Source organism: Xiphias gladius, chromosome 17 (assembly GCF_016859285.1).
Source record: "Xiphias gladius isolate SHS-SW01 ecotype Sanya breed wild chromosome 17, ASM1685928v1, whole genome shotgun sequence".
In the NCBI taxonomy this organism is placed as follows: Eukaryota; Metazoa; Chordata; class Actinopteri; order Istiophoriformes; family Xiphiidae; genus Xiphias; species Xiphias gladius.
The window spans coordinates 27,902,191-27,926,345 of record NC_053416.1 but is presented as its reverse complement, the minus strand read 5'-3'; the positions used below and the strand labels follow the sequence as shown (position 1 = coordinate 27,926,345).

The following is a 24,155-nucleotide window of genomic DNA, read 5'->3' as shown; positions in this document are numbered from 1 at the left end:
TTGTATCACATCCACTTCAAGGTTCAACATGTTTGTCATTCTGGGATGCTTTTCTACTCATCACAGATGTAAAGAGTGGTTACCTGAGTTACATTAGCCTTTATGTCAGCTCCAAACAGTCTGACCATTCTCCCCTGACCTAAACAAGGCATTTCGGTTCACAGGACTGCAAATGTTTGTTTAGCAATGGAACACTAAAATTCATTTCCACAAAATTTTAAGAGCTTACAGCCTTGAATTTGTCCATCAATTACAGCTGTGTGGCCACAGTTCTTGTGCATACTGATCCTCTTTGGCAAAATCCTGAGCAAAGCGAAGACCAATTGTTCTTTACACACGGGAGAATCTTTGGTTGTTTTTCATACTACATCTTGGTTACGACTCCACACAAAATGCATGAATACCTGGTGGTGATGAACTGAGTCAACAATATTTTCAATCTTGTCAGCCCATAGTAGAAAAATCCTTGAAAGACACTTTGATTTTCTCACTGAAGTTTTCTCCTTGTTCTTTGAGACCCAGGAGCTCCAATGCCAGCGGCATTTGTACCTCTGTGCCTCCATTACTCTCTCCTTTAGTTCATTAGAATTTACAACACAATACAAGTGAACATATATCACTTTAGTAGTAAAACACCAAACCAGCTGTGCGTAAAACAAGAGCTTGCTGGGGCGCAGGGTGAGACACAGCTGTCTCCCTTTCTCTTGCATGTTGGTGAGCAGTGATTTTAACACTTTACTGGCAGTGATTAACTTTTATTTTAATATTTGCTGGTGCTCTCTTTTGGCTCAGCTATCCAGAGGAAATGGTTCCCTCTGAATCTCCAAGTGCTGCTTCAAAACATCTGGTTAATGTGCCTGGTTATGTGACTCAGAATCATGTAGCCTAATTGGTTCAATTATAACAGACAGTTAGACACCTAATCTCATACAACACAATCAGATCTAAATCATAACATATCTTATTATTTGGAATCTGTGTGTGGTTCAAAAATATTAGCCCCACAGAAGTCACAGCTGATGTCTGTGCACTGGCGCATTAACGCACAGGAAAGCTTCATATGTGCAGGGGACAGAATTGCCTAGATTTTCCCAAATGAATAAATATATTTTTTGAATAATCTGGTTAATGGATTTGAGCAAATTGGAGGTGTTAATTTATCCAAAACACTGCATGCCAAGAAATAATGTGTCAGCTCCATCAAACATCTTTTCCATCAACAAGCAGCACTCACAGGGAACAGACTGGACAGTAACTATCAAGAAAGTAACCTGTTGGCCTAGTTATCATTCAGACCTGCATGCATCACATGCCTGTAACTTCCACAACACATGGGGCTTCACAAAGCTACAATCAACTGCAAATTTCATTGATGTCAAATAACGTTCAGGTATGTAAAGGCTAAAGACTATATATGCTGATCAGCAAGATTCCTGCAATACTAGAAGGTAATAAAGTCTTGATGTCTAATAGATTCTTCAATTTTATTTTAGGAAGGCTTGTGATAAAGTCCTTGGATATCGTGCTGTTTTTCTTGTTTTATCCTGGTCATGTCAGTGCTGATATCAGTCTGTGGGTCAGTCAACCAATATACAGTCATACATTGTGAAAGAGAATTGAGAAATAATATTCGACTTTGCTGGTATTGCACCAAAATCTGTGACCTTTCAGATTCTGTCACTTTTATTTATTTACTTATAATTTGACAGAAGTGTGACCAAAGAATGTGAAAAGAAAATGATTACTATGACAGTGATCTTCTTATTATTGTGAACAGATTTTACTAAAAGTGCTTTCATTTTCAAAACAGATTTGATGTGTTATAAAATGAATGCTCTGTCTTTAATTGTCAAATAGTCCTGGAGGTTCCGGCAAGATGGCGGGTTTGCAGATTTCATCAAAGAAAACAGAGAAGCATTAAAGGCTGTGTGGCAGAAAGTTGAGCAAGCAAGGAGGGCAGGACTTAAGACCATGTTCCGAGGCCCCTATGCCTTCACTAATGGAAAGAGAATCACAAAATAGCCATAACTAGGCTGGGATATTCAATCTTACAAGCAAGTGAGTTTTGAATAGGAAAATCAGTATGTTCAGGGTTTCGCTACCATAAATACTAATTATCTAGTGGATAAAACATTTATTCTTGTTCTACAACAGTTTAGATGATTCATTTTCTCTTTTTCTTTTTTGGCTTCGATTAAAAAATGGTAACACTCTTATTTTTACACTTATTTTTGTTAATGGGAGGTGTCTAAGGGATATGACAAAAAGAAAAAGCTTTTTTTTATTCTGTAAAGGGAAGAATGCTAATATTGTTTTTCAACATGAAACTCATGGGACAAATGGGAGTTCCTAAAATATATAATATGCCAATTTACTATTTCATTCAGTTTAAAAATGTTTAAAGATCTTGAAGGAAAAGAAGTAGACATTATCAAACAGTTGAATGCACAGTAGACCACAATAAACCTAACCCTACTGAAGATGACACGCAGAAAATACTAAACCTTCAACGTAAACTAGACAAAATTTAAATTCAAAAAGCACAAGGGGCCTTTATTAGGTTTAGAGCTAAATGTATAGAGGAGGGGGAAATAAACTCAGCATATTATTGTGGTTTTGCGAAAAGAAGAAAGGAAAAAAATAACATCAAATCCTTGATGGTTGATAATAAAGATCACAGATGAAAACCTAATCTCAGATATCTTTCAATTTTATAGTCAGCTTTACAGATCTAAATTCCTAATAAGGACTGTCATACATTTTTAAAGGATATAATACAATATATTCCCAAAGTAGAAGATAAATTCAAACAAACGTATGATAATCAAATAACAATTGCAGAACGTGATGCGGTGGTTGGTTGCCTCTCTCTTAACAAAGCCCCTGGTTCAGATGGTCTCCTAGGAGACTTTTTTATACAGTTTTTTTTTGGAAATATTTCAAACCTGTATACTTCCACCCACAATAAGACATGGGATAATCATCTCAATTCCAAAGCCTAACAAAGACCCCAGATTAATAGAAAACAGAAGGCCTATTGCTCTGAGAAACTCAGACTACAAACTGCTAACCCACATTTTCATCACTTGTCTTCAAACAGGGATCTTATTGCAGAAACACAATACGGTTTCTCAAAAGAAAAATCAATCCACAATTATATAAGGCTGGTAATGGCCATTATTGAATACAGAAACCTAATTGAAGATATTGGATTTAATTTTTTTTTTGATTTCTATAAAGCCTTGATTCCATGGGGCATCTATTTATCTTTTTGGTACTTAAACATTTTAGTGTTGAAGTTAAATTTAGAAATTTAGTTAGTGGACTGTACATTAGCAGCTGTGTCATACTACCTAACGGCATCACTCCCAGCATTAAGATTAATGTAGAAATCCCTTAAGGTTGTCCAATTTCACCATGTTTGTTTTATATTAGTTTCAGAAATGTTAGCAATTTATCTTAACAATTGTAATGACATTAAAAAGCTGAAATCTATTCACCAAATAAATCTAAATTTCATTTGGAGAAACAAAATATAATATGGTTAAAGAAGTAAAGGATGGAGGCCTAAAAGTTACTGATTTTGATTGCCTCAATGGAACTTGAAAATATGTAAAAATAAATTGGCTAAAATCTTGGATAAAACATAAAATCGCATAATTTCCTATCCTTATTTTTCTATCTCTAAGGACAATACAAAATTTGGTAGGATCTTGCAAAACAAAAATGATCAATTCTGTTGTAAAGTTATTCTATGTCTGGCCAACTTTTTCATACACAAGAATAGAAATCATCCCCCAAATTTGTTATTTTTCCTTTAATTAATTTAAATTGTACTAAAACTAGTAAAAGGAATAAAAGCACTTTCTCTATGTATTGTGAGATGTTTATAACCGATTACTATGTTGTTCCCTTTGGCAATTTGTTTGCACTTCACACATACCTCTGGAATGCTATTGTTGCCATACTCGCTTTGTACATCTTCAATAAAAATGTTTATTAATAAAAAAAATTGTTTTGTCAGGAAAGGAAAACAAGGCGTTCCGTTTTCAGTTTTTTGCCCAAAATTTAAAAAACGAAAAACGACCTGTTTCTGCCTGTGTCAATTGTACCGAAATTTTTTTTTTTTACCTTGGTTATCATCATAGATTTAAACAAAGTGAAATTTTACAATGCTAATAAGAATCATGAGAAAGGCCTCCATGGATCCACGTAGAAAACGAATGCAGCAAGAGCAGGGTGCTACTCGAGTTTGTAGAAGGACACGAACGCCAGGAAACTGACACCAAGAAGTGGCGGAACCACAGCGTGAGCGTAGCTAACATGACCGGACAGGTTTTGTTGGCGCACTCAAGTACCTCCATGATATGGTTGTATGACACAGTTGACAACAAGACCGAGGTAAACTGATTTATTTATGTTAATCTACGTTGTATAGCACAGTTGTGCTGCTTTACCCTTTTCTCCTAGTCATTGATGGCTTTCATTAATGTTCAACCTCACCCAGACCGCTACAAGATATAGTCTGACTCAGAGCGAAGCCGAGAGCATTTCATTCGAACGTTGTGCTTATACATGAGCGTTAGAAAAGTAGTACATCTGGAAACGTTAATCGATATCGGGTCTTTAAGGAAATTGAAGGAAATACATTTCGAATTGCTTTTGATAGGTATTTTTGGTGAACAGGGCGTATCAGTACAACGAAGCAAATGTGTGTTTAATATATGTGCTATGAGTAAATAAATAGTAGCCGAACTATTTGTTCGACAGCTTGAATATTGTTAAAATTAATAGATACTGCGTTTAAACGACGCTAAATAGCTAAAGCTAACGTTATCAATGAATAGATGATAAAGTGACTCCCTATGTGTTTTTCCCAGTACCTCTGTGGAGGCTACAGAGAGCATTTGGAAAAACAATTTTTGAGCTGATTGGAATAAGTTAAAATTGTAGATTTGTATATTATTAACATGACCATTAAATACGTCAACAATTCCCTTTTCTTAAACAAAACATGAGGGGTGTGTTATTGGCTGTGTTCCTTAAAACAGGCATAGCAATGGAAAGGAAGACTAATTACAACTAGCAGTTAACAAACAAATTAACTGTCAGTATCGGTGTAGCTTAATTGTGAGTTGAGTAACAAAAGGAGTTGGGGTGGCCAGAAATAGATGGCACAAATGAAGGTGTATTAATGTGAACTGCCTTTTCGTTGTTGTGTGTGTTTTCCTCCTACTTCCCATTTTCTTATTAACTGTGGTATTTGAATTGTAATGTTATTAGACCTGCTTTGTGGCCACCCCTTGACCTTTTCAGGGGTGCTGTCCCTCTGCAGGTCTAGAACAGCTCCGTAGCCCCCACCAAAGCCTGCACAGAGCTTTGACCTCAACCCATCCTACTCAGTCAGCTCCGTGTTTCTTTACAACAGTTGAAAAGTAGCTAACAGTGATGGCAGACAACTAGCAGTCAGCCCCTTATATTCTCAAAGTCAAACATGTCTTTGCAAGAAAAAATTGAGAAATGACCAGAACAACAAGATAACATTCACTAAAAAGAGTTTTTTTTGTAATACATCACAATATCAAAACTATGACAAACCGAAATTCAATTTTAATTGAGCTTGAAAATCTGACTATGCCCTTTGTTAGTCCAATCTGTTTGAAAAATCTGCTAATGATCTCTCCTGTAGTAGATGTTGGATTCTCTGTCCACGATGATGTCACATGGTTTCAAGAGCAGTAAGCAGGACTTCACCTTTGGACCATGGAAAGTGACTGCTGCCAAAAACCACATAATGAAATCCAAAGACTTTGAACGGTGAGATGTTCCTCTGACTTTTGTATTTGTACTTGTCTTCTAACCTTTACTTGTTAAACTCTGTGGCTTCAGAAAGGGTTCAGACACCTTCACTTTTTGCTCTCTTCATTGTGTTGTAGATTTACAATCAATCATCAATCTCAATCATCCAAGTGAAAGCATGTTTTTAGAATTTTTTTTCAAATTTATTAAAAATCAAAAACTGAAACCTCTCTTTGACAAAGGTATTTAGACCCTTAATTCAGTACTTTGTAGAGGCCCCTTTGGCAATGGTTACAGCTACGAGTATTCTTGGTTAAGTCTCTACAAGCTTTGCACACCTGGATTTGAGCAGTTTATCCCATTCTCTGTGGCAGATCCTCTCAAGTGCTGTGAAGTGTTTGTGAACTGACATCTTCATGTGTCTCCAGATGTTCTAAGGGTTTAAGTCTAGGCTTGGGCTGGGCCGCTCTAGGAAAGTCAGAGGCTTGTCTCAAAGCCACTCCAGCGTTGTCTTTGCTGTATTCTCTGGGTTATCCCCATGCTGAAATGTGAACTGTTGTCCCAGTCTCCGGTTGTGTGCACAACAATCTACACTGCACAATGACAGAACAAAAACATGCTTTTAGAAATTTTTCAAATTTATTAAAAATCATAAACTGAAATCTTTTAATTACAGAAGTATTCACACCCTTAAATCAGTACTTTTTGGGAGCCCCTTCAGCAGCGATTACAGCTTTGAGTCTTCTTCTACAAGCTTTGCTCAACTTGATATGGCCATCTTCAGGTCTCAGTCTCATTCTTGGCTGTATGCTTCGGGTTATTGTCGTGCTTTAAGGTGCTTCACAGGTTTTGTGCAGTCTGGAGCAGGTTTTCTTAAAGGACGTGTCTGTATTTGACTGCCTTCATCCTTCCCTCAGTTCTGACCAGTCTCCCTGTCCCCGCTGAGAAGCACCACCATGATGGTGCCGCCACCATGCTTCCCCCTAGAGATGGTATTTGCCAGGTTATGAGCATTGCCTGGTGATGGCCAGATAAATTGTTTGGAGTTTTGCCCAGCGGGTTAAATTTTTGTCTCATCAGACCAGAGAATCTTTTTCCTCCTGCCCTCAGAGTCCTTTAAATGCTGTTTGCCAAGTGGGTTGTGACATGCTTTCTACTTAAAATGGCTTTCATTGTTGGAGGGTAAGATGGCCAGATCAGGGCCAGAGTGTATTTCTTTACCTCTTTTCCAACTTTTAACTTCAGTGAATATCACAAAACTCACTAGAGATGATCAGAGTTCAATGAAATAAAGTTTATCCTTTCACAAGAGATAAACCCGAGCTGGCTCCAGAACCCAACTGAAGAAAGCATAGCTAGAAATCATCTTTTATACCCTAAATTTGCTCCTCCTTGCTGGTGGGTTGTCCACCTACTTTTTCAAAAATTAACTTCACATCTTCAGAAAATAATGGTGTCATACTTTCACTATTTGGTCACGTCTTCCACATCTACCTGGAAACAACGATGTCAGAACCTTTTGTAACCCCCCCACCCTCCTGGCTTGCCTGGGTAAGACTGGGCATGTCCTGAAACCATTATTTACAAGGCACCTTAGGCTACATTTTAAAAAACTTTAATATTCCCAACTGTGTATTACAGCAATCATTTCCCAACTCAGATTAATCATAACACTACTTCTATTTACTACAGGCCTAATGATTGAATTTGAATATCATTAAAATGTCAGATGTATTGATCAGTATCCAATACATTCTGGTCTATATTGTAACACACAGAGTATATTCTTGATATACTTAGTATATCTTGGCACATAGAGTATATTTCTGGGGATTTTACTACTACATCATCTAGCTGCTCTACCATATGGGCCTGATTGGTGGAGAACTTCTGAGATGGTCGTCCTTCCAGCACATTATCCCATCTCTGCAGAGGACTTCTGAAGCTCTGTTAGAGTGACTTTTTGGGTTCTTGGTCACCTACCTGATGGTCAACTCTAGGAAGAATCCTGGTGGTTCCAAACAATTATTGAGGCCATGTGCTCCTGGGAACACTCCAAGCTTTAGAAATGGTTTTTATACCCCTGCCCTGATCTAAGCCTCACCACAATTTTATCAGGTCTACAGAGGTCTTCAGAGAGCTCCTTGGACCTCAAGGCTTGGTTATTGTCCCGATATGCAATGTGAATTGTTGGACATTATGTACACAGGTGTTTGCCTTTCTAAACTGCAGACGGGTGACATATTAAAGGAAAAACCAACATAAAGTGCCACCAGAACAGCATCAGTACACCTTGGCACTGATTCTACAAGTCTCTGGAACTGTACTGGAGGGATGGAACACCATTCTTCCTAAAAGATATTCCCTTATTTGGTGTTTTGATGATGGTGGCGGAGAGCACTGTCTAACCCGTCTGTCCAAAATCTGCCATAGGTGTGACTGATCCGGTGACTGCGAAGGCCATAGCATATGATTTGTATCATTTTCATACTTATCAAACCATTAAATGACCCCTTGTGCCCTATGGATGGGGACATTATCATCCTGGAAGAGGCCAGACCCACCCTCATATAAATGTGTCATCACAGGATAAAGGTGATCACTCAGTGCAACTTTATATGGGTTTGCAATGACCCTTCCCTCTAAGGGAATCACTGTTTTCCACATCTCTGTAGACCAGCACCTATGGTTTCTGCACCACTCAAATGTGCATTCATCTCTCATCTGTAATTAGGGGTTTATGCACTGCAACCCTACCAAGATATCCCTCTCTATGTAATTGGCGACAGACTGTTCTTGCTTACACACTCTGATCAAATCCTGCGTTGACATTCTTAGTCACCTAGTAAGAGTTGCTCTTCTGTTTTTTTTCTTAAATGCATGAGTTTCACGGTCATCAAATGTACGCTGTTGACCACAATTTCAGACCATATTTACTGATATCTCTCCCATAAATCTCAATGAAAATGTCACTTTAGTCACTGTTCCTATTGAAACACTAGCCAGTTGTCTTTGTGACTGAATCACCTGCCATCTGTGCCCCAACAATAAAACCTTTTTCAAAGTCACTTATCTTTCCTCTTGCCATCTTGATACAAAATCAGAATCAACTGGGCCTCCTCAGCATTTTTATACACCACAGAGCATGATTGGAAATTAATTGCTTAATTGCACCATGCAGTGCACCCGAGTGTAAGCATCTGCATTTGTTATGTCTCTCCACTCATTTGTTCATGTTTTTCCTTTAAATTGTCACCCATCTGTATGTCCAGTAAATTTAATTTGCCACAGGTGGGGTCCAACCAAGTGCTAGACTCTCCTCATGGATAATTAAAGCAAAGACGATGTACCTGACCACAATTTGGAATGCCATTGATTTTAAAATGAAATCTAAAGCACAAAGTGTGAAAAAAGTGAAGGGTGTGAATACTTTCTGAAGCCACTGTATGTTTCAACCTCATAGATCTTTATTTTTGATTCGGTCTTAAGTGTGTAAAAAAACCTGCACTGACCAACCAAAACCATGGAACTCTGGAAAGCAAAGCAAGTATGAAACGATGATTTAATAGCAGCTCATACTATATGTTAACCGAACAAACCAGCTAAGCTGTTGTGATCGTATAATTATTTTATGACCAGGTCTGACAAAATCAACATGAACATAAATTGGTGGCAACAGCTGTACTGTGTGATCTACAATACTGACTGACATTTGAAAAGGCAAATCACAGGAGGTTGACAGGGGGTTGCAAAGCCACACAGCCATCAAGAGAGAAAAATATGGGTTTATTAATTTTACTGGCTTTAATGTGGATGAAGGCTACTCTATACACTGTCCAGGAGATTCAGATAACATACTGAATGCAAACTTATTATATGCTTGTACAACACGAAAAATATTGTAACAACAACTATAAAATTACAAAAGTAAAATATTCTGTGATATGTATATGTGATATTCTCGCAAGGTTTGGTAAATAACTGGAAACCAGGAAAATCAAAATGTAACAGGAAAATGTATTTTGCTACAAAAACTACATTGCAAACTAATTTCCCTAGCTATACTGATGAAACATTTGTGAATATAGAATTTGTGTGTGTGTGTGTGTGTGTGTGTGTGTGTGTGTGTGTGTGTGTGTGTTTTCCCTTAGAGAGACCAGTGTCATCATTTCAAAGTGTTCGCATTAGCCAGGTAAGCTGTTTGTTGTTTGCTTTCCAGGTTAGCAGAAGAGATGAGCATGCCCTCCCTTCCAGAGATGCTGTTTGGGGACAATGTCCTGCGCATCCAACACACAGATGGCTATGGCATTGAATTTAATGCCATCGATGCCCTTAAGAGAGTAAACAACATGGAGGATGCCGTCAAGGTGGCGTGTGCTCAGGAATGGCAGGAGAGCAGGTAAGATGAGCATCACAGCGTGTTACTAAAGGCCATTGCTGGAAGATTGTTTTGTTAACATTTGATATATGAAAGATCTAAAACAGGTGTGGCCTACCATTCAGATACAATGAGCAAAAAAACAGCCATACTACTTTAAAGTAGGGTTGCAGTGGTATACCATTTTAACGGTATACCATGGTGTGAAAATTGAGGGTTATCATACCATGTACATTTGCTTATAACGGGTATTGGAAAAAATAATGCAACTGAATGGAGAATCTCACCTGTGTGTACGCATCTCCTTTCCTCCTCCTCAATGCAGACTTGGCAACTGGCGCCACACGCAAATGCAGCAGAAATAATGGCAGAGAGAAGCAAGACTGATATTACTGATATTACCAATCTCCATCCCCTGAAAAAGAGATTAAAATGAGCAGCGTGGGATTACTTAGATATCCCAGAAATTGACATGGGGTTGTCCATGAGGACGGATATATGGCTTACAAAAAATGTGGACGCAAAGTGGCTGCCAAAGGAGGACACATGTTCACCCATCTTTAAGAACACCATCCCTCTGCAGATCAAAGCATGTGTCCTGTTTAACTTTAATCCCTATTGAAAAAACATGGGAATGTAAACGTTGATCATAAAATGTGCTATCGACAATGGCAACGATTTTCATAATAGAGCACTTGTGCTGGCATTTCTCAATATTTTCAGAATTTTTCCAAACCAAACAATCAATTAGTGGAGAAAATAATCAGCAGATTATTGAAAATAATCATTAGTTGTAGTTGGACAAAAAATTGTTTAAAATAGCGCCACCTCAACCAACTACAACAGTAGAATCCTACTTTTACATTAATGCATTAATGAGTAATAATCTAATGATATAATATAGTGTAACAGTCACAGGGGACATTTTTCTGCATTGAGTACTTTTACTTTTAATATAAGTACATTTTTGTGGTAATATTTATATACTTTTACTTAACATTTTCAATGCAGGACTTGTAGCAGAGTAATTTTACAGTGTGGTATTAATACTTAAGTAAAGGATGTGAATACTTCCCCCACCACTTGTGCTAACATGTAAACTAAAATGCTTTAACAAAAAAAACCCTTCTGTTTTCATTCCTTTAAGGTTCATAATAACTGACAACTAACAATAATTGAGAAATACTGTATACTGTGATAAGGGGAAATTTTCTGAGATGGCTATCATGCCGTGAAAATTTCATAACATTGCAACCCTACTTTAAAGAAACAAAGTAAATAATAGAAAAAAGAAAAAAATGATTCACAAACATTTGCTCAAACATTGACAGTATTTTCAGTATAACCAGTTTGACATTAGAATATTTCTTTCTAGGCAAAGTTTTGCAAAACACAGAGGTCCCCTCCCTCAGAATGAATTGCAGTCTGTCCACAGACAATTTAATCATATTTGAGATGCTGCTACTACTGCCACTAATGGGGTTTACAGAAAGTCTGATTTGGGAATCAAAGAGTTAACAATGAACATATACTAACCTGTGGCTTTTTCATCTGAGGATATTTTCTCTAAATTCTGTTGGGGATTTTAAAGTAGTAATGCATACTGTGCTGACTCGCTTTTAGCCCATCACCAGCTTGTCCACTTGTATCCAACATATGTATCAGATCTAATTTTTTCAACTACATCCTAAGGAATTTGAGTTCGTTGCGAAATATGTGGACTCTTTGTAACAGGTCAGGCCAAATCAGGCAGAAAAATAATTGCTAGAAGAAAATACCATTGAAACAAGTTTTTGTTTAGATTGTGACTAGTATGTGATTGGCCCTGTGAGGTGTGCGGTTTTGCTCCATTAATGAAAAAGATTTGTTCTCATATGAGAGCAGTGATTTACATTTAGGATGTCAATTGATAATAATAAGACAACAGGATGTGATCAGAATAGCCACGTGTGCAGGCTAATAGCTGCAGGCTGCTCTCAAATTGTGAGCTTGTCAACCCTACACTGATAGAACATGACATCACAAAACATAACATACAGGGACACTGTCAGAAATAAATAATAAAAGAAAGAAAACTCCCTTTTGAAAATTGAGTTTTTGTTGAAAAACTATGTAAAAGATAAACAGTTTAAAGCAGCTAATCCCCAGAGCCATAAACTATATCACCTGCATAGTTACATTAATATCTGTGATTTTCTTCCAGAGCTGATTCCGAACACTCCAAAGAGGTGGTGAGACCTTACGACTGGACGTACACCACAGACTACAGAGGCACTCTGATAGGAGAAGGTATGCAGATAAAGGTGGGTCATTTTCATTAATGGAATGGAACACAGTATCATCAGGACCTTTGTTATGTGTATCGTCGAATTTCTCAGAAATATGGAGAGTGATCTTGTGTCTTTGAAGAGCTTTGCTTCCATCTGTGTTTGTTTTCTACCTATTGTTCATCTGAAGGTGACTGAGACAGCAGAACGTATCGACATGGAGAAGCTGAAGGCTCGGGAACAGATCATGTTCTTTGATGAAGTGTTGCTGTTCGAGGACGAGCTGCATGACCATGGAGTCTCAATGATCAGTGTCAAAATTGTGAGTACTGTCTTCCTGTCAAACAGCTGATACTACTGATCCAAATGAGGACTACATCTAAGAGAGAGACACATTTGCGTAGAGCTTTTATTTTATTTTCGGCCAGAGTCTGTTTTTAATCAGTGCCTAATTAACTGAGGCAGTGGTTCTTTAACTTTCCTTTATTCAGGGAAAATTACTTAGATCCCAGCTTTCCTTTGCAGGAACCACACTCACACAGTTACACACGTTCACACCTGGAATTTGCCTATAATGTAGTCAGCTCCTGGAACTATACCACAGATGTATTCTGGTAGGGGAGTGGGAGAGCACAGCAGGCAATTTCAGTGGTGGCATTTGGTTTAAGATTAGCAAGCTCAGAAAAGAAATTATAATGATAGTGATCCTAACTGATTCCAAATCTTGCTTGTTACATTACTGTAATATACTGTATCAGATATAATGTTACATTCAAACAGTTTGAATGAAAGTGTTCGTGAGAGTGACTCTGCAGTGTAACATGTTGCTGTGTGTCTTGATGATGCAGAGGGTGATGCCCACCAGTTTCTTCCTTTTGCTGCGCTTCTTCTTACGAGTGGATGGAGTGCTGATTAGAATAAATGACACACGACTGTATCACGAGGCAAGTTGGTTTCCTCCAGCCAGGACAAAGTGCAGTACAGCGTCGTATAATGAGCTAGTCATAGAATTTACAGTGCATCCAAAAAGTATTCAGACCCTTTCAATTTTTTCACATTTTGTTATGTTGAAGTCTTATGCTAAAATTTTTTTTAAACAATTTTTTGCCTCAATCTATACTCAATACCCCTTAATGACAAAAATGTAAACAGAATTTTAGAAATGTTTGCAAATTTATTTAAAAGGAAGTATTCAGACCCTTTATTCAGTACACCTTTGAAGCACTTTTGGCATTGATTACAGTCTGAGGAGAGGCCCCATCTAGCCACTCTGTCATAAATCTCAGATCGGTGGAGTGCTGCAATGATGGTTGTCTTTCTGGAAGTTTCTCACATCCCCACAGAGGATCTCTGGAGCTCAGCCAGAGTGACCATCGGGTCCTTGCTCTCTTACCAAGGCCCTTCTCCCCCCATTGTACAGTTTGGCTGGGTGGCCAGCTCTGGGACTGACATCCTCACGAGTGAGCTTGATGTTGCTGTCTACTGCATTGATGTGTGAAGGATTCAACTTCATGGGTTTTGATTTTGACCCATGTCATCCACATAATTAAACCAATGGCTGGGGGCAGCTACTGGAAAAGAGCTACTTCTTCCATGTAGCGATGAGCCACTATTGATGACACTGGGGAGCGCATGTCACAGCCGTGCTTCTGTCTGTAGAAACCTTAATTGAATTGGAAATCGGTGGTAGTCAGGCAGAGGTCAAGCAAAAGGCACTATGTGGTCAGGAGTGAGGTTGGTTCTGTTGGGTAAAGTGATGTCCTGTAGCAGTCTGTTTTAATTTCTTCTGTGGTAGGAATACATGTGAAGAGTGAAGTGACATCATAGGATACCATGGTTTCATCTGAGTCCAGTTTTATTTTTCCAACCTTGTTGGCAAAGTCCTGGGAGTGATGAATACTTACAGGATGTCAATTTGATATTTCAGTTTTTCCGTTTAAAAAATGTGCAAAAATGCCTAAAATTCTGTTTGCGTTTGTCATTATGGGGTATTGAGTGTAGATTGATGAGGGGAAAGATGAACTTAAATTATTTTAGCTTAAGGCTGCAACGTAACAAAATGTGAAAAAAGTTAACAGGTCTGAATACTTTCTGAATGCACTGTAAATGTAGGAGAAGTTCAGAAGTTATACCACACTGTCTATGGTAAAGGCTCTGATGTGTAATGTATGGTGATCCTGTTTTTGATTCCAGGCTGGAAAGAATTACATGCTACGAGAGTTCAGCACAAGGGAAAGCAAAGTAGCAGAACTGAAGGTGAGCTATGTATTGATAACAAGCTACCAGCAACAAAAAAGGAATCCGCAGAGCTCTGGTCAGGGCTCTGCTCATGGTTCCCATGGAAAACTTTCAAAGAAATTGTGTTTTTTTAGCGTGGAAATTCATTCTTGACCTAAAACAGTAGTTTAATGAAAAAATCTTAACTGCCATTAAGCTAGTACAGTCTATTTATTAGCTTTTTCCAGGGCATTGAACTGCATCTTATGATCTCCGTCAGTGGTCCAAGTTGTTGTGGTGAAGCTGGCTTAGGTATGTAATTGTATGTATGGAACTTTGGTTGTTTGATCACGAGTGCTTATGCAGTGCATCAGAAACTATTCAGACCATTTCACTTTTATCATCTTTTTTTAGGTTGCAGCTTTATCCTAAAATCGTTAAGTTCATTTTTTACCTCATCAATCTAAACTCAATACCCCAAAATGACAATGCAAAAACAGAGTTTTGGAACTTTTTGCAAATTTATTAAAAAAGAAAGTGAAATATCACATTGACGGAAGTATTCACAACCATTTGCTGTGACACTTTTCAAATTTAGCTTGTGCCTCCGATTTCTCTTGATCATCTTTAAGATCTTTCTACACCTTGATTGGAGTCCACAATTGATTGGACATGATTTGGAAAGGCACACACCTGTCTGTATAAGGATTTACAATTGACAACGCTTATCAGATCAAAAACCAAGCCATGAGGCCAAAGGAACTGCTTGCAGAGCTCAGAGACAGGACTGTGTTGAGGCACAGATCTGGGGAAGGCTACAAAAAAATTATTCTGCATTTACAACCATAATTCTTAAATGGAAAAAGTTTAGAACAACCAGGATTCTTCCTAGAGCTGGCTGCCTGGCCAAACTGAGCAATCAGGGAGAAGGGCGTTGGTAAGAGAGGTCACCAAGGACCCGATGGTCACTCTGGCTGAGCTACAGAAATACAGTCTGGAGATGGAAGAAACTTTCAGAAACACAACCATCACTGCAACATTCTACCTATCGGGGCTTTATGGCAGAGTGGCCAAATGGAAGCCTCTCCTCAGTGAAAGACACATGAAAGCCTGCTTTTGCTAAGAAGCACCTAAAGGACTTTCAGACTGCAAGAAACAAGGTTTATCTGGTCTGATGAAACCAAGACTGAACTGTTTGGCCTCAATTCTGAGCATCTTGTCTGGAGGAAACCAGGCACCCCTCATCAGCTGCTGAATACCCAATGGTGAAGCACTGTGGTGGGAGCATCATGCTGTGAGCATGTTTTTCAGCAGCAAGGACAGGGGGACTGGTCAGGGATGCGGGAAAGCTGAACGGAGCAAAAAACAGAGGTACAGTTAGGTGCATAAGTATTTGGACAGTGACATAATTTTCATAATTTTGCTTCTGAACACCCCCACGATGGATTTGAAACAGCTTTAATGATTTACAGCTTTAATTCAAGGAGCTTAACAAAAATATCACATTAACTGTTACGGAATTACAGCCAATTTTTTACATAGTCCCTCATTTTCAGATGGTAAAGTAATTGGACAATTGACAATTGATCAGTTTCATGGCCAGGTTTGCCCTGTTCCGTTGTTATTTCATGACACATTCTGCATACAAAAGATCCGGAGTTGATTCCAAGTGTTGAATTTGCATTGGGTAGCTGTTCATGGGAACTCTTTATATGTGGTCCAAAGAGGCATTGATGCAAATGGAGGAGGCTGTCATTAGGCTGAAAAAACAACATTAAACCTGTCAGACAGATGGGGAAACTTTAAGAGAGGCCAAATCAACAATTTGGTTCATTATTAAAAAGAAAGAAATACAGAAAAAGAATACACTGGTGAGCTTAGCAACACCAAAAGGCCTGGTAGACCATGGAAGAAAACTTAAATGGATGATTGCAGAATTCTTTCCTCGGTGAAGAAAAACCTCCTCACAACATCTAGCCAGGTAAAGAAGACTCTCAAGGAGGTAGGTGTATCATTTGTTTAAGTCTACAATCAATGTAATGCAAACCACTGGTAACACTAAAGAATAGAAAGGCCAGATTAGACTTTGCCAGAAAAAATCTAAAGAAAAAAGAGCCTGCCCAGTTCTCGAACGAGATTCTTTGGACAAATGAAACCAAGATTAACTTGTACCAGAATGATGAGAAGAAAAGAGTATGAGGAAGGAAAGGAACAGTTCATGATCCAAAGCATACCACATCATCTGTCAAACATTGTGGAGGCAAAATTATGGCATGGGCATGTGTGGCTGCAAAGTATACACTTCAATAAAATCGTGATTCGTACATTTCAAATCCATTGTGATGTAAAGAGGCAAAATTACGAAAATTGTGTCACTGTCAAAATACTTATGCACCTAACTGTATCCACAATGAAAGCCTGTTCCAAAGCTTTCCGTACCTCTGACTGGGCCAACTCTGTAAAATGTCCTTGAGTGGCCTAGCGAGAGGCCTGACTTGAATGCAATTGAACATCTCTGGAGAGACTTGAAAATGGTTGTCCACCGACATTCCCCTTCCAGTCTGACAGAGCAAGAGAGGATCTGCAACAGCGAAGAACGGCAGAAAATCCCCAAATGCAGGTGTGGAAGGCTTGTTGTGTCATACACAAGAAGACTTGAAATTGTAATCACTTCCAAAGGTGCCTCAAGTAAGTACTGAGTAAAGGGTCTGAATACTTACATCAATGTTACATTTCAGTTTTTCCATTTTACTCTTAACTTTTTTTGATCAATTTGCAAAAATTTCTAAAATTCTGTCTCCGCTTTGTCATTATGGGGTATTGAGTATGTACTGATAAGGGAAAAAATACATTTAAACTATTTTAGCATAAGGCTGCAACATAACAAAATATGATAACAGTGAAGGGGTCTGAATACTTTGTGAATGCACTTTATCTTCTTTAATCACATTGGGCATCAGGTGGTATGCAGGTCTCCCTGCAGAAAAACAGGTATGGCATCTTCACCCTCCACCACAACTCTAAACTAAATCATTCCTGTTGTCTGGCCTTTAGTGTGAGGACGTAATCGCTAACTTAGATGAAGTAAGAATATCCAGGACATTCTGAAGTTTTCAAGCCATTCTTCAGGAACCACAACTTCATTCACAAAATTGTCCCCCACACACTGGTTCGTCCAGCCCTTATCCAGCCTGGTCTTTGTAATGTTGATTAATAACGTTGACCTTGTACAGATCTGTTGTACAGCAACTGTGAGTACAAAATACATCTTCCCGTACGTTGCTTTTCCGCCTGTATATGATAAATAATTATGTTTAACTGTAAACAAGCAATCAAAGTAGACAATAAAGAGAACAACACTCAAAGAAAGCCATCTGCCATTGTTGTTACATTGTTGTTAAGCTCTATTTTCCCCATACACATTACAATGCCAAGCTGTTGTTTTCAAACATACACATTCCAGAAGCCGTTTTGGAAAAGCTCCGTTTAAGTCTGAACGCTGGGCCAAAACTGAGAGATGTGTTTACGATTGTAGCTGTCTTAGTGTGGACATGGTCTCAGTTTCATTTCAGATCATTAAGGTTAACAAATAGAAAAATGAAACCAAAATACAGTCCAAATGATAACTATCTGGACATTTACACATTTTTTGTTCTTCAGACTCTGTGGCACATTCAATATGAAATAAATTAATGGTTACTGCATTAAAGTGCCAGGTCTCAGCTTTAATTGGAGTAGGTTTACATCAGTATAGAAAGAACTGTGTGGGCAATATAGCTCTTTTTAGTACCCAAATTGCAAGGGTTCAAAAGCAATTGGACACTTGGCTACGAAATGTTTCTTGGACATCTGTGTGTTATTTCAGTGTTTCTGCACAAAAGAGCTCACACAGGGCTCATAGCTGATTTGACAGTAGAGAGTTTTCATGTAGATTGAGATGGAGGAGTTGTCCATCAATATGAGGGGTAAATACATGACCATGCAAGTGAAGAAGATTATAATGACGCTCAAACTATTATTTTTTATTAAAAACTAATAGACTAAACTAATAGACTGACTGAAGCAGGATGAATGCGTACTGAGTAATACACGGGGCATTTTCTCCACTCAGATTCTGTTAGATTGGACAACATTTCATCATTCAGCAGGACAACAGTCCAAAAACATATGGCCAAAGCAACCACAGAGCTTTTCAAGGTGAAAAGGTGGAATATCCTTGACTGGCCAAGTCAATCGCCTGATCTTTATCTGACTCAGCATGCATTTCAGGATTTTCCATTAACTTCAAAGGATTTTTCAGAAAATATTAATTACGATAATTTTGTCTTGACTTCATGTGTATCTGTCCAGTTACCTTTGAACCTGCAAACTATGGGTTTTATGTGTTGAAGGGCCTATATCTCCCACATAGTTCTTTCTATATTGACATGAACCTACTCACATTAAAGCTGAGACTTCGTACTTTAATGTAGTACCATTTATTATTATTATTATTATTATTATTATTATTAGGGTTCTAACCCTGAAGTGGTAGAACCCTATTGTTTTTATATCGTTTTTTTTAGGGGTCAAAGCCCAAGGGGGGCTAGGGGCAACACAAGCAACACAAGCAAAGCCAGCATGACTCAGTGCTGAGAACCCTTCTGTAATCGCTCAGGTTTTATTTTTTTTATTAATTTTTTATTATTCTGCCATTGGTAAAAGTGGTACTGCAGCATACACAGTAAAAGTTATGTAAGTAAAATTTTCAGGGGAGATATAGAATGGTGCAAACGTCAGACACAAAAATGACATGTGGTACTACAAGCAAGGTAAACGCGTTTTGGCCAGCAAGTCCCACATTGTACAAAACATATTCAAAAATGTTATATTCACACGTCCCCTGAATTTAGCTGAATCTTGTGATATAGCCCACACCCATTTCCGCCTTTAATTTTTCACTGCAAAATATGCAAAACCTACTTTTTCAAACTCCTCCTAGGCTTTGAGTCCAATCTGCACTAAACTTTGCACATAGAATCTATTGACTCGTGAGCAAGATTTATCAAAATAATTTGGATTTTGCAAAAAAAACATAAGTTATCAAGGAAGAACTTCCTATAGGCTGCAGTCAAACCAGGAAGTGTTGCATATCTTAGCAAAAATTACTCCTATTAACACAAAACTCAGTTCAGTACTTTGTCATGCCCCACTGAGCAAAATTTGGCACCAATCGGCCACTAAGTAGTGCTTTTGTTGCAAAATTATGAAATATGCTAGAATTATTTTTCAAAATTACTCTTAGGCTGTAAGTGCGATCTACATGAAACTTTGCACCTATCATCCCTGTACTGTCATAATCACAAATTATAAAAAAAAAAAAAAAGGAAAGTTTATAAAGGAAAAACTTGTACTCATACAAGTTTGTACTCCATATGATTAACACAAAACTTGGGCCAGTAGTTTGCTTGGTCACACTGAGGTTATGTACAAAATTTGGTCCTTATTGGCCATATTTGAAAAATATGCAAAACCTAATTTTTCAAACTCATCTTAGGTTGAGGTCCAATCTGCATAAATTCTTGCATGTAGCATCTAAGGACTCTCATGATTTAAAGTTATTAAAAGAACTTCGATAGTCCACAAAATGTAAAAATTGTAAAGGAATATATTCCTCAGGGTAAAAAGAAGTGATGTTATATCTTGGAACAGTCAGTACGATGAACACAAAACTTGGCCATGTCCCACTGAGTCAGTTCAATTAACAAGAAATTTGCAGAATCGTGGAATTGCTAGCTATTTTTTCAAACTACATAAATAAATGAATGAATACATACGTAAGTAAAGTAAGTTAGGTAAGTAAGTAAGTAAATGGAATGAGTAATCTAAGGCATGGAACAAGCAGCAGGATCAGGTGAATGATCAGGTCAATGCATGGGATTTTGCAGGGTAGATCTATAATTTAAAGGACACTAAGAGTAGGATGGACATTTCCATGCATATTTTTTTCGGCTGCTAGACTCTTGAGGAAATGGTTCCTCAAGTGTATTACTTGTTAAATCATACACATAAAAAAGCTCATAAGCTCACTAAAAGAGCATAGGCCTGTCCGATTAACACAAAATGTGGGCCAGTAGTTTGCCACGCCACGCCTACGCCACAAGGTTCTGTGCAAATTGTGGTGCATATTAGCCACCAGGTGGCACTTTTACACAAAATTAAAAATTTTCAAAACCAACTTTTTTTAAACCTATTTTAGGTTGAAGGCCAATCTGCATAAATTAAATTAAATGATTGTCGGATCACTTACCCCAAAACATGGGGTAAGTTGCAACAGGTTCACTCAACCCCAAATCCTGGGTTTATGCCAGGCTAGTTTAACTCTGCTTTCTGGAATATCCCTCAGAAACAATCCGACCTTGGTGGAATTTTTTCCAATGTCTGAGACTTGCAACGCGCACGTGGGTTTACAGGTCCAACTTCCATTACCTTGACAGGCCGCCAGGTGAAATTTGCGACGGGGGCTTGGTCCACGTTAATACCTGCCTACCTACCGGTCCAGTTTTTATTAATTTTCTGCCAAATCAGTTCAAATTGTTGTGACCTGGAATGAGCTATAAATGTGATAGTTGTCCCAGTACCTGGAAATGATGTACAAGAGCTTCCCAAGAAACTTGAGCCCAATCAGCCAGATGGTGGCGCTGTAATTAAGGCCTAAAATGCAATTTTGGAAGGGCCATGCCCTTCACACTAAATCCAATTGACTTCTCCAATTACCATAAATCTTGGTAAATATTTTCAATCTGTGTTAGGGAATATGCCTATGAATGCATTTTGAGCCCGGCCCATAGGGGGCACCACAAATACCAAAAACGTGTACCTCAAAACCTTGTGGACATAATCTCACCAAATTTGGTGACCATGATCTGGGGGCAAGTATTAATCAAAATCTGAAGTGACATATTTATTGGTGCGTGTGGACGTGGCCTGTTCATCAGTATATGCCATCATATGCTGTTGCTCAATTTGCCATGAGCTGGAAAAAGCTATAGACATGACACTTGGCACCAAAACCTCGAAAAAATGAGCTAATGCCTCGCAAGCAATACATTTCCAATCGGCCTGGTGGTGGCGCCACATAAATATTTGGACGGTGTCACAAATTATATAATTTGAGGGACTATGTATAAAAATGGCGCTAATTGCTAAATTACAGCAATATTTTTGTCAAACCACCAAGAATTAAGTCTACACTTCAATTATATCTTAATGGCTTTCTTTCAAGTCCATTGTGGTAATTTTGTCTCTGTACACCCAGAGACAAAATTACGAAAATTGTGTCACTGTCCAAATACTTATGAACCTAACTGTTCATTTCAATATCTTCTACAAAAAAGTTAATTATCCAAGCTACAGCTTTTTTCTGACTGTTCCAATTTCAATCACAACCCCTTTCACTTCTGGATCATTCGGAGAAACATTTGTAACATTTTGTCTGGTGTCTAAGTCCATTGAAATTCCTCCTTTTTCAGACGTTCTGCTCCTTGTAGCCATCTTTTAGACCTCAGGAAATATTCAATATTTAATCCCCATGAAGCATCATCTGCAGGATTTTGTTTAGTCAGCAAATCTCCATTGACTCTCCTTTGACAAGTCATGCATTACAGCAGTTCGCTTGGCCACAAAGGGATAGAATCTCTCGGTCTAAGTGCAGATGTGCTTTAGGACAGATTAACTATGTGTTCAAATGATGGACTCTCAAAGGTTTAGGTGTAAATCCGAGGGTCACCTCACTCAGAGTTATACTTATACAGCTAAAGTGGTTGCTGTAAGCTCAGCTCTGGAAATAGTCATCTTTTTGAGAGGAGTTATTCTAGATATTCCCATCACTAGAGCAACATGAACTTCTCCCAAATTGTTGACAAATATGAGAGGTGGCTGCATGCCTCACGTTTGTAAATGGAATGGGCAAAACATTAGAAATACCTCAATATAATGCTGTCCACTCCAAAACCAGTGCAAACTTCATTCTCAACAATAAACATATAGTTAAATCAGTACCTCTCTGACAGTGGCAAGAGTGGAATAGTGGAATTTATTGCTAAGCTGTTATATTGCATTATATTTTACAGGTGTACCTAATAAAATGACCACAGAGTACGTATGTGTAAATATGATTTGGTCACTGTTTTCTTACATAAAGTCTGTTTGGTTTCTCATGGATAATTACTCTTTAACAAATACATCTTATCGCTGTTTTTGTTAAAGAAATTAGCAACACTCCAAATGCCACTATATAATAACATAAAAACCCTTTCATCACCGCAACATACTTCCTACATCACCAATATATTGTTTCTTTGATTTGAAAAACAATCCCAACATTAACATATTTATATATCGACACTATATCCATTGAAATTTACAAAAAATAAAACTCATCATAGAAATTTGCATAAATCTTACCACCTTGGTACAATATTTGCATAAAAAAATTCTGTATCAACATGTATTTAAAACTGTCATTTTGTTTAATGACAGTAAATTTTAAATGAAACTTTCATCACCTGATTTTATGCAAAGCCTTTAAAAGACTATAAATTTAAAATCTTGAAGATTAATGTTTTAAAATCTCATATGATGTGCTGAATTTGTTGTTGTCATTTTAACAGATGTTACTCTCTCCTTCAGAATGTTCCTGCTGCACTATACACTGATCCTAATGAAATCGCCCAGCACTTAACCCTGAAGCTGACAGTGTGTGAGAAGCTGGAGCTTCCTATGATACAGCCTCAGACAGCTGTTAATGAAGTCCTTCAGTGACCATTATACTATAAGGTCCACATTGATGTGTTGCCTGATGAAAAACAAGAATAGTAGTCTTAAACCACATCCTTATTCTTAAATTAACATAACCATTGATCTCCCCTTCAAATATCTTAGGAATAGTTTTTACAGGAATAGTTTTTATATGTGACTACTATGATGGTGTGTTCTTAAATCTGCAACCTGAATTTTGACAGTTTCAGTATGTTCCCAGCGCATCTTGATGCTCTGTAGTATAGAATCTTTTAAGCCAGTTAAACACTTTGGTCTAGCTTCTGGCTTTGTTCATATTTGACCTGATTTTGCTTTATGAGACATCTTTCACTGTCAACTTGATAGGCATTTTGACATACTGTAAGGCTTGGTGGGATTGTTGTTTCCATGGTTGTAATATTAGTATATCGATAATGTATTTGTAAAAACTAAACAAAAAAGCCAAAGTCTTCAAGAATTTCTGTAAATATGGAAACTGTATTTTCTACAGTGACTAATAGAAGGTGAAAAAGCTTGTTTTCCACTTATAAGTCAAACACCTTCAGAATCTATGTGAATGTCTATCATATTGCCAAATAAATTTTGTTTGTGTAAATATAGCTAGCTTGTTTTGCTTGCGCTGGATACTTTTTCTTTTGGGGAATATTAATGAATGTTAATGGTTTACTTCAGCTGTGCAAAACACCAAAAAGGGT

The 24,155-nt window shown here is 37.9% G+C and overlaps 1 protein-coding gene across 10 annotated transcripts; it reads left to right on the top strand.

Moving 5' to 3' along the window:
* The first annotated feature begins 4,223 nt into the window (after positions 1–4,223).
* tiprl (TIP41, TOR signaling pathway regulator-like (S. cerevisiae)) lies at positions 4,224–24,046 on the top strand. Of its 10 annotated transcripts, none has more exons than XM_040150697.1 (9): positions 4,224–4,401; positions 5,693–5,817; positions 10,019–10,198; positions 12,381–12,480; positions 12,635–12,766; positions 13,293–13,388; positions 14,638–14,700; positions 14,910–14,973; positions 23,332–23,472. In XM_040150697.1, exons 1-9 carry the CDS (start codon positions 4,324–4,326, stop codon positions 23,355–23,357), a joined length of 864 nt encoding a protein of 287 aa, XP_040006631.1. In that variant the 5' UTR covers positions 4,224–4,323; the 3' UTR covers positions 23,358–23,472. The 10 variants fall into 10 exon arrangements, with proteins under 10 accessions (XP_040006631.1, XP_040006632.1, XP_040006635.1 ...); XM_040150698.1 differs by lacking the exon at positions 23,332–23,472 and adding an exon at positions 17,716–17,735; XM_040150701.1 differs by lacking the exon at positions 14,910–14,973 and having other exon boundaries at positions 23,313–23,472.
* The last annotated feature ends 109 nt before the right edge of the window (positions 24,047–24,155 follow it).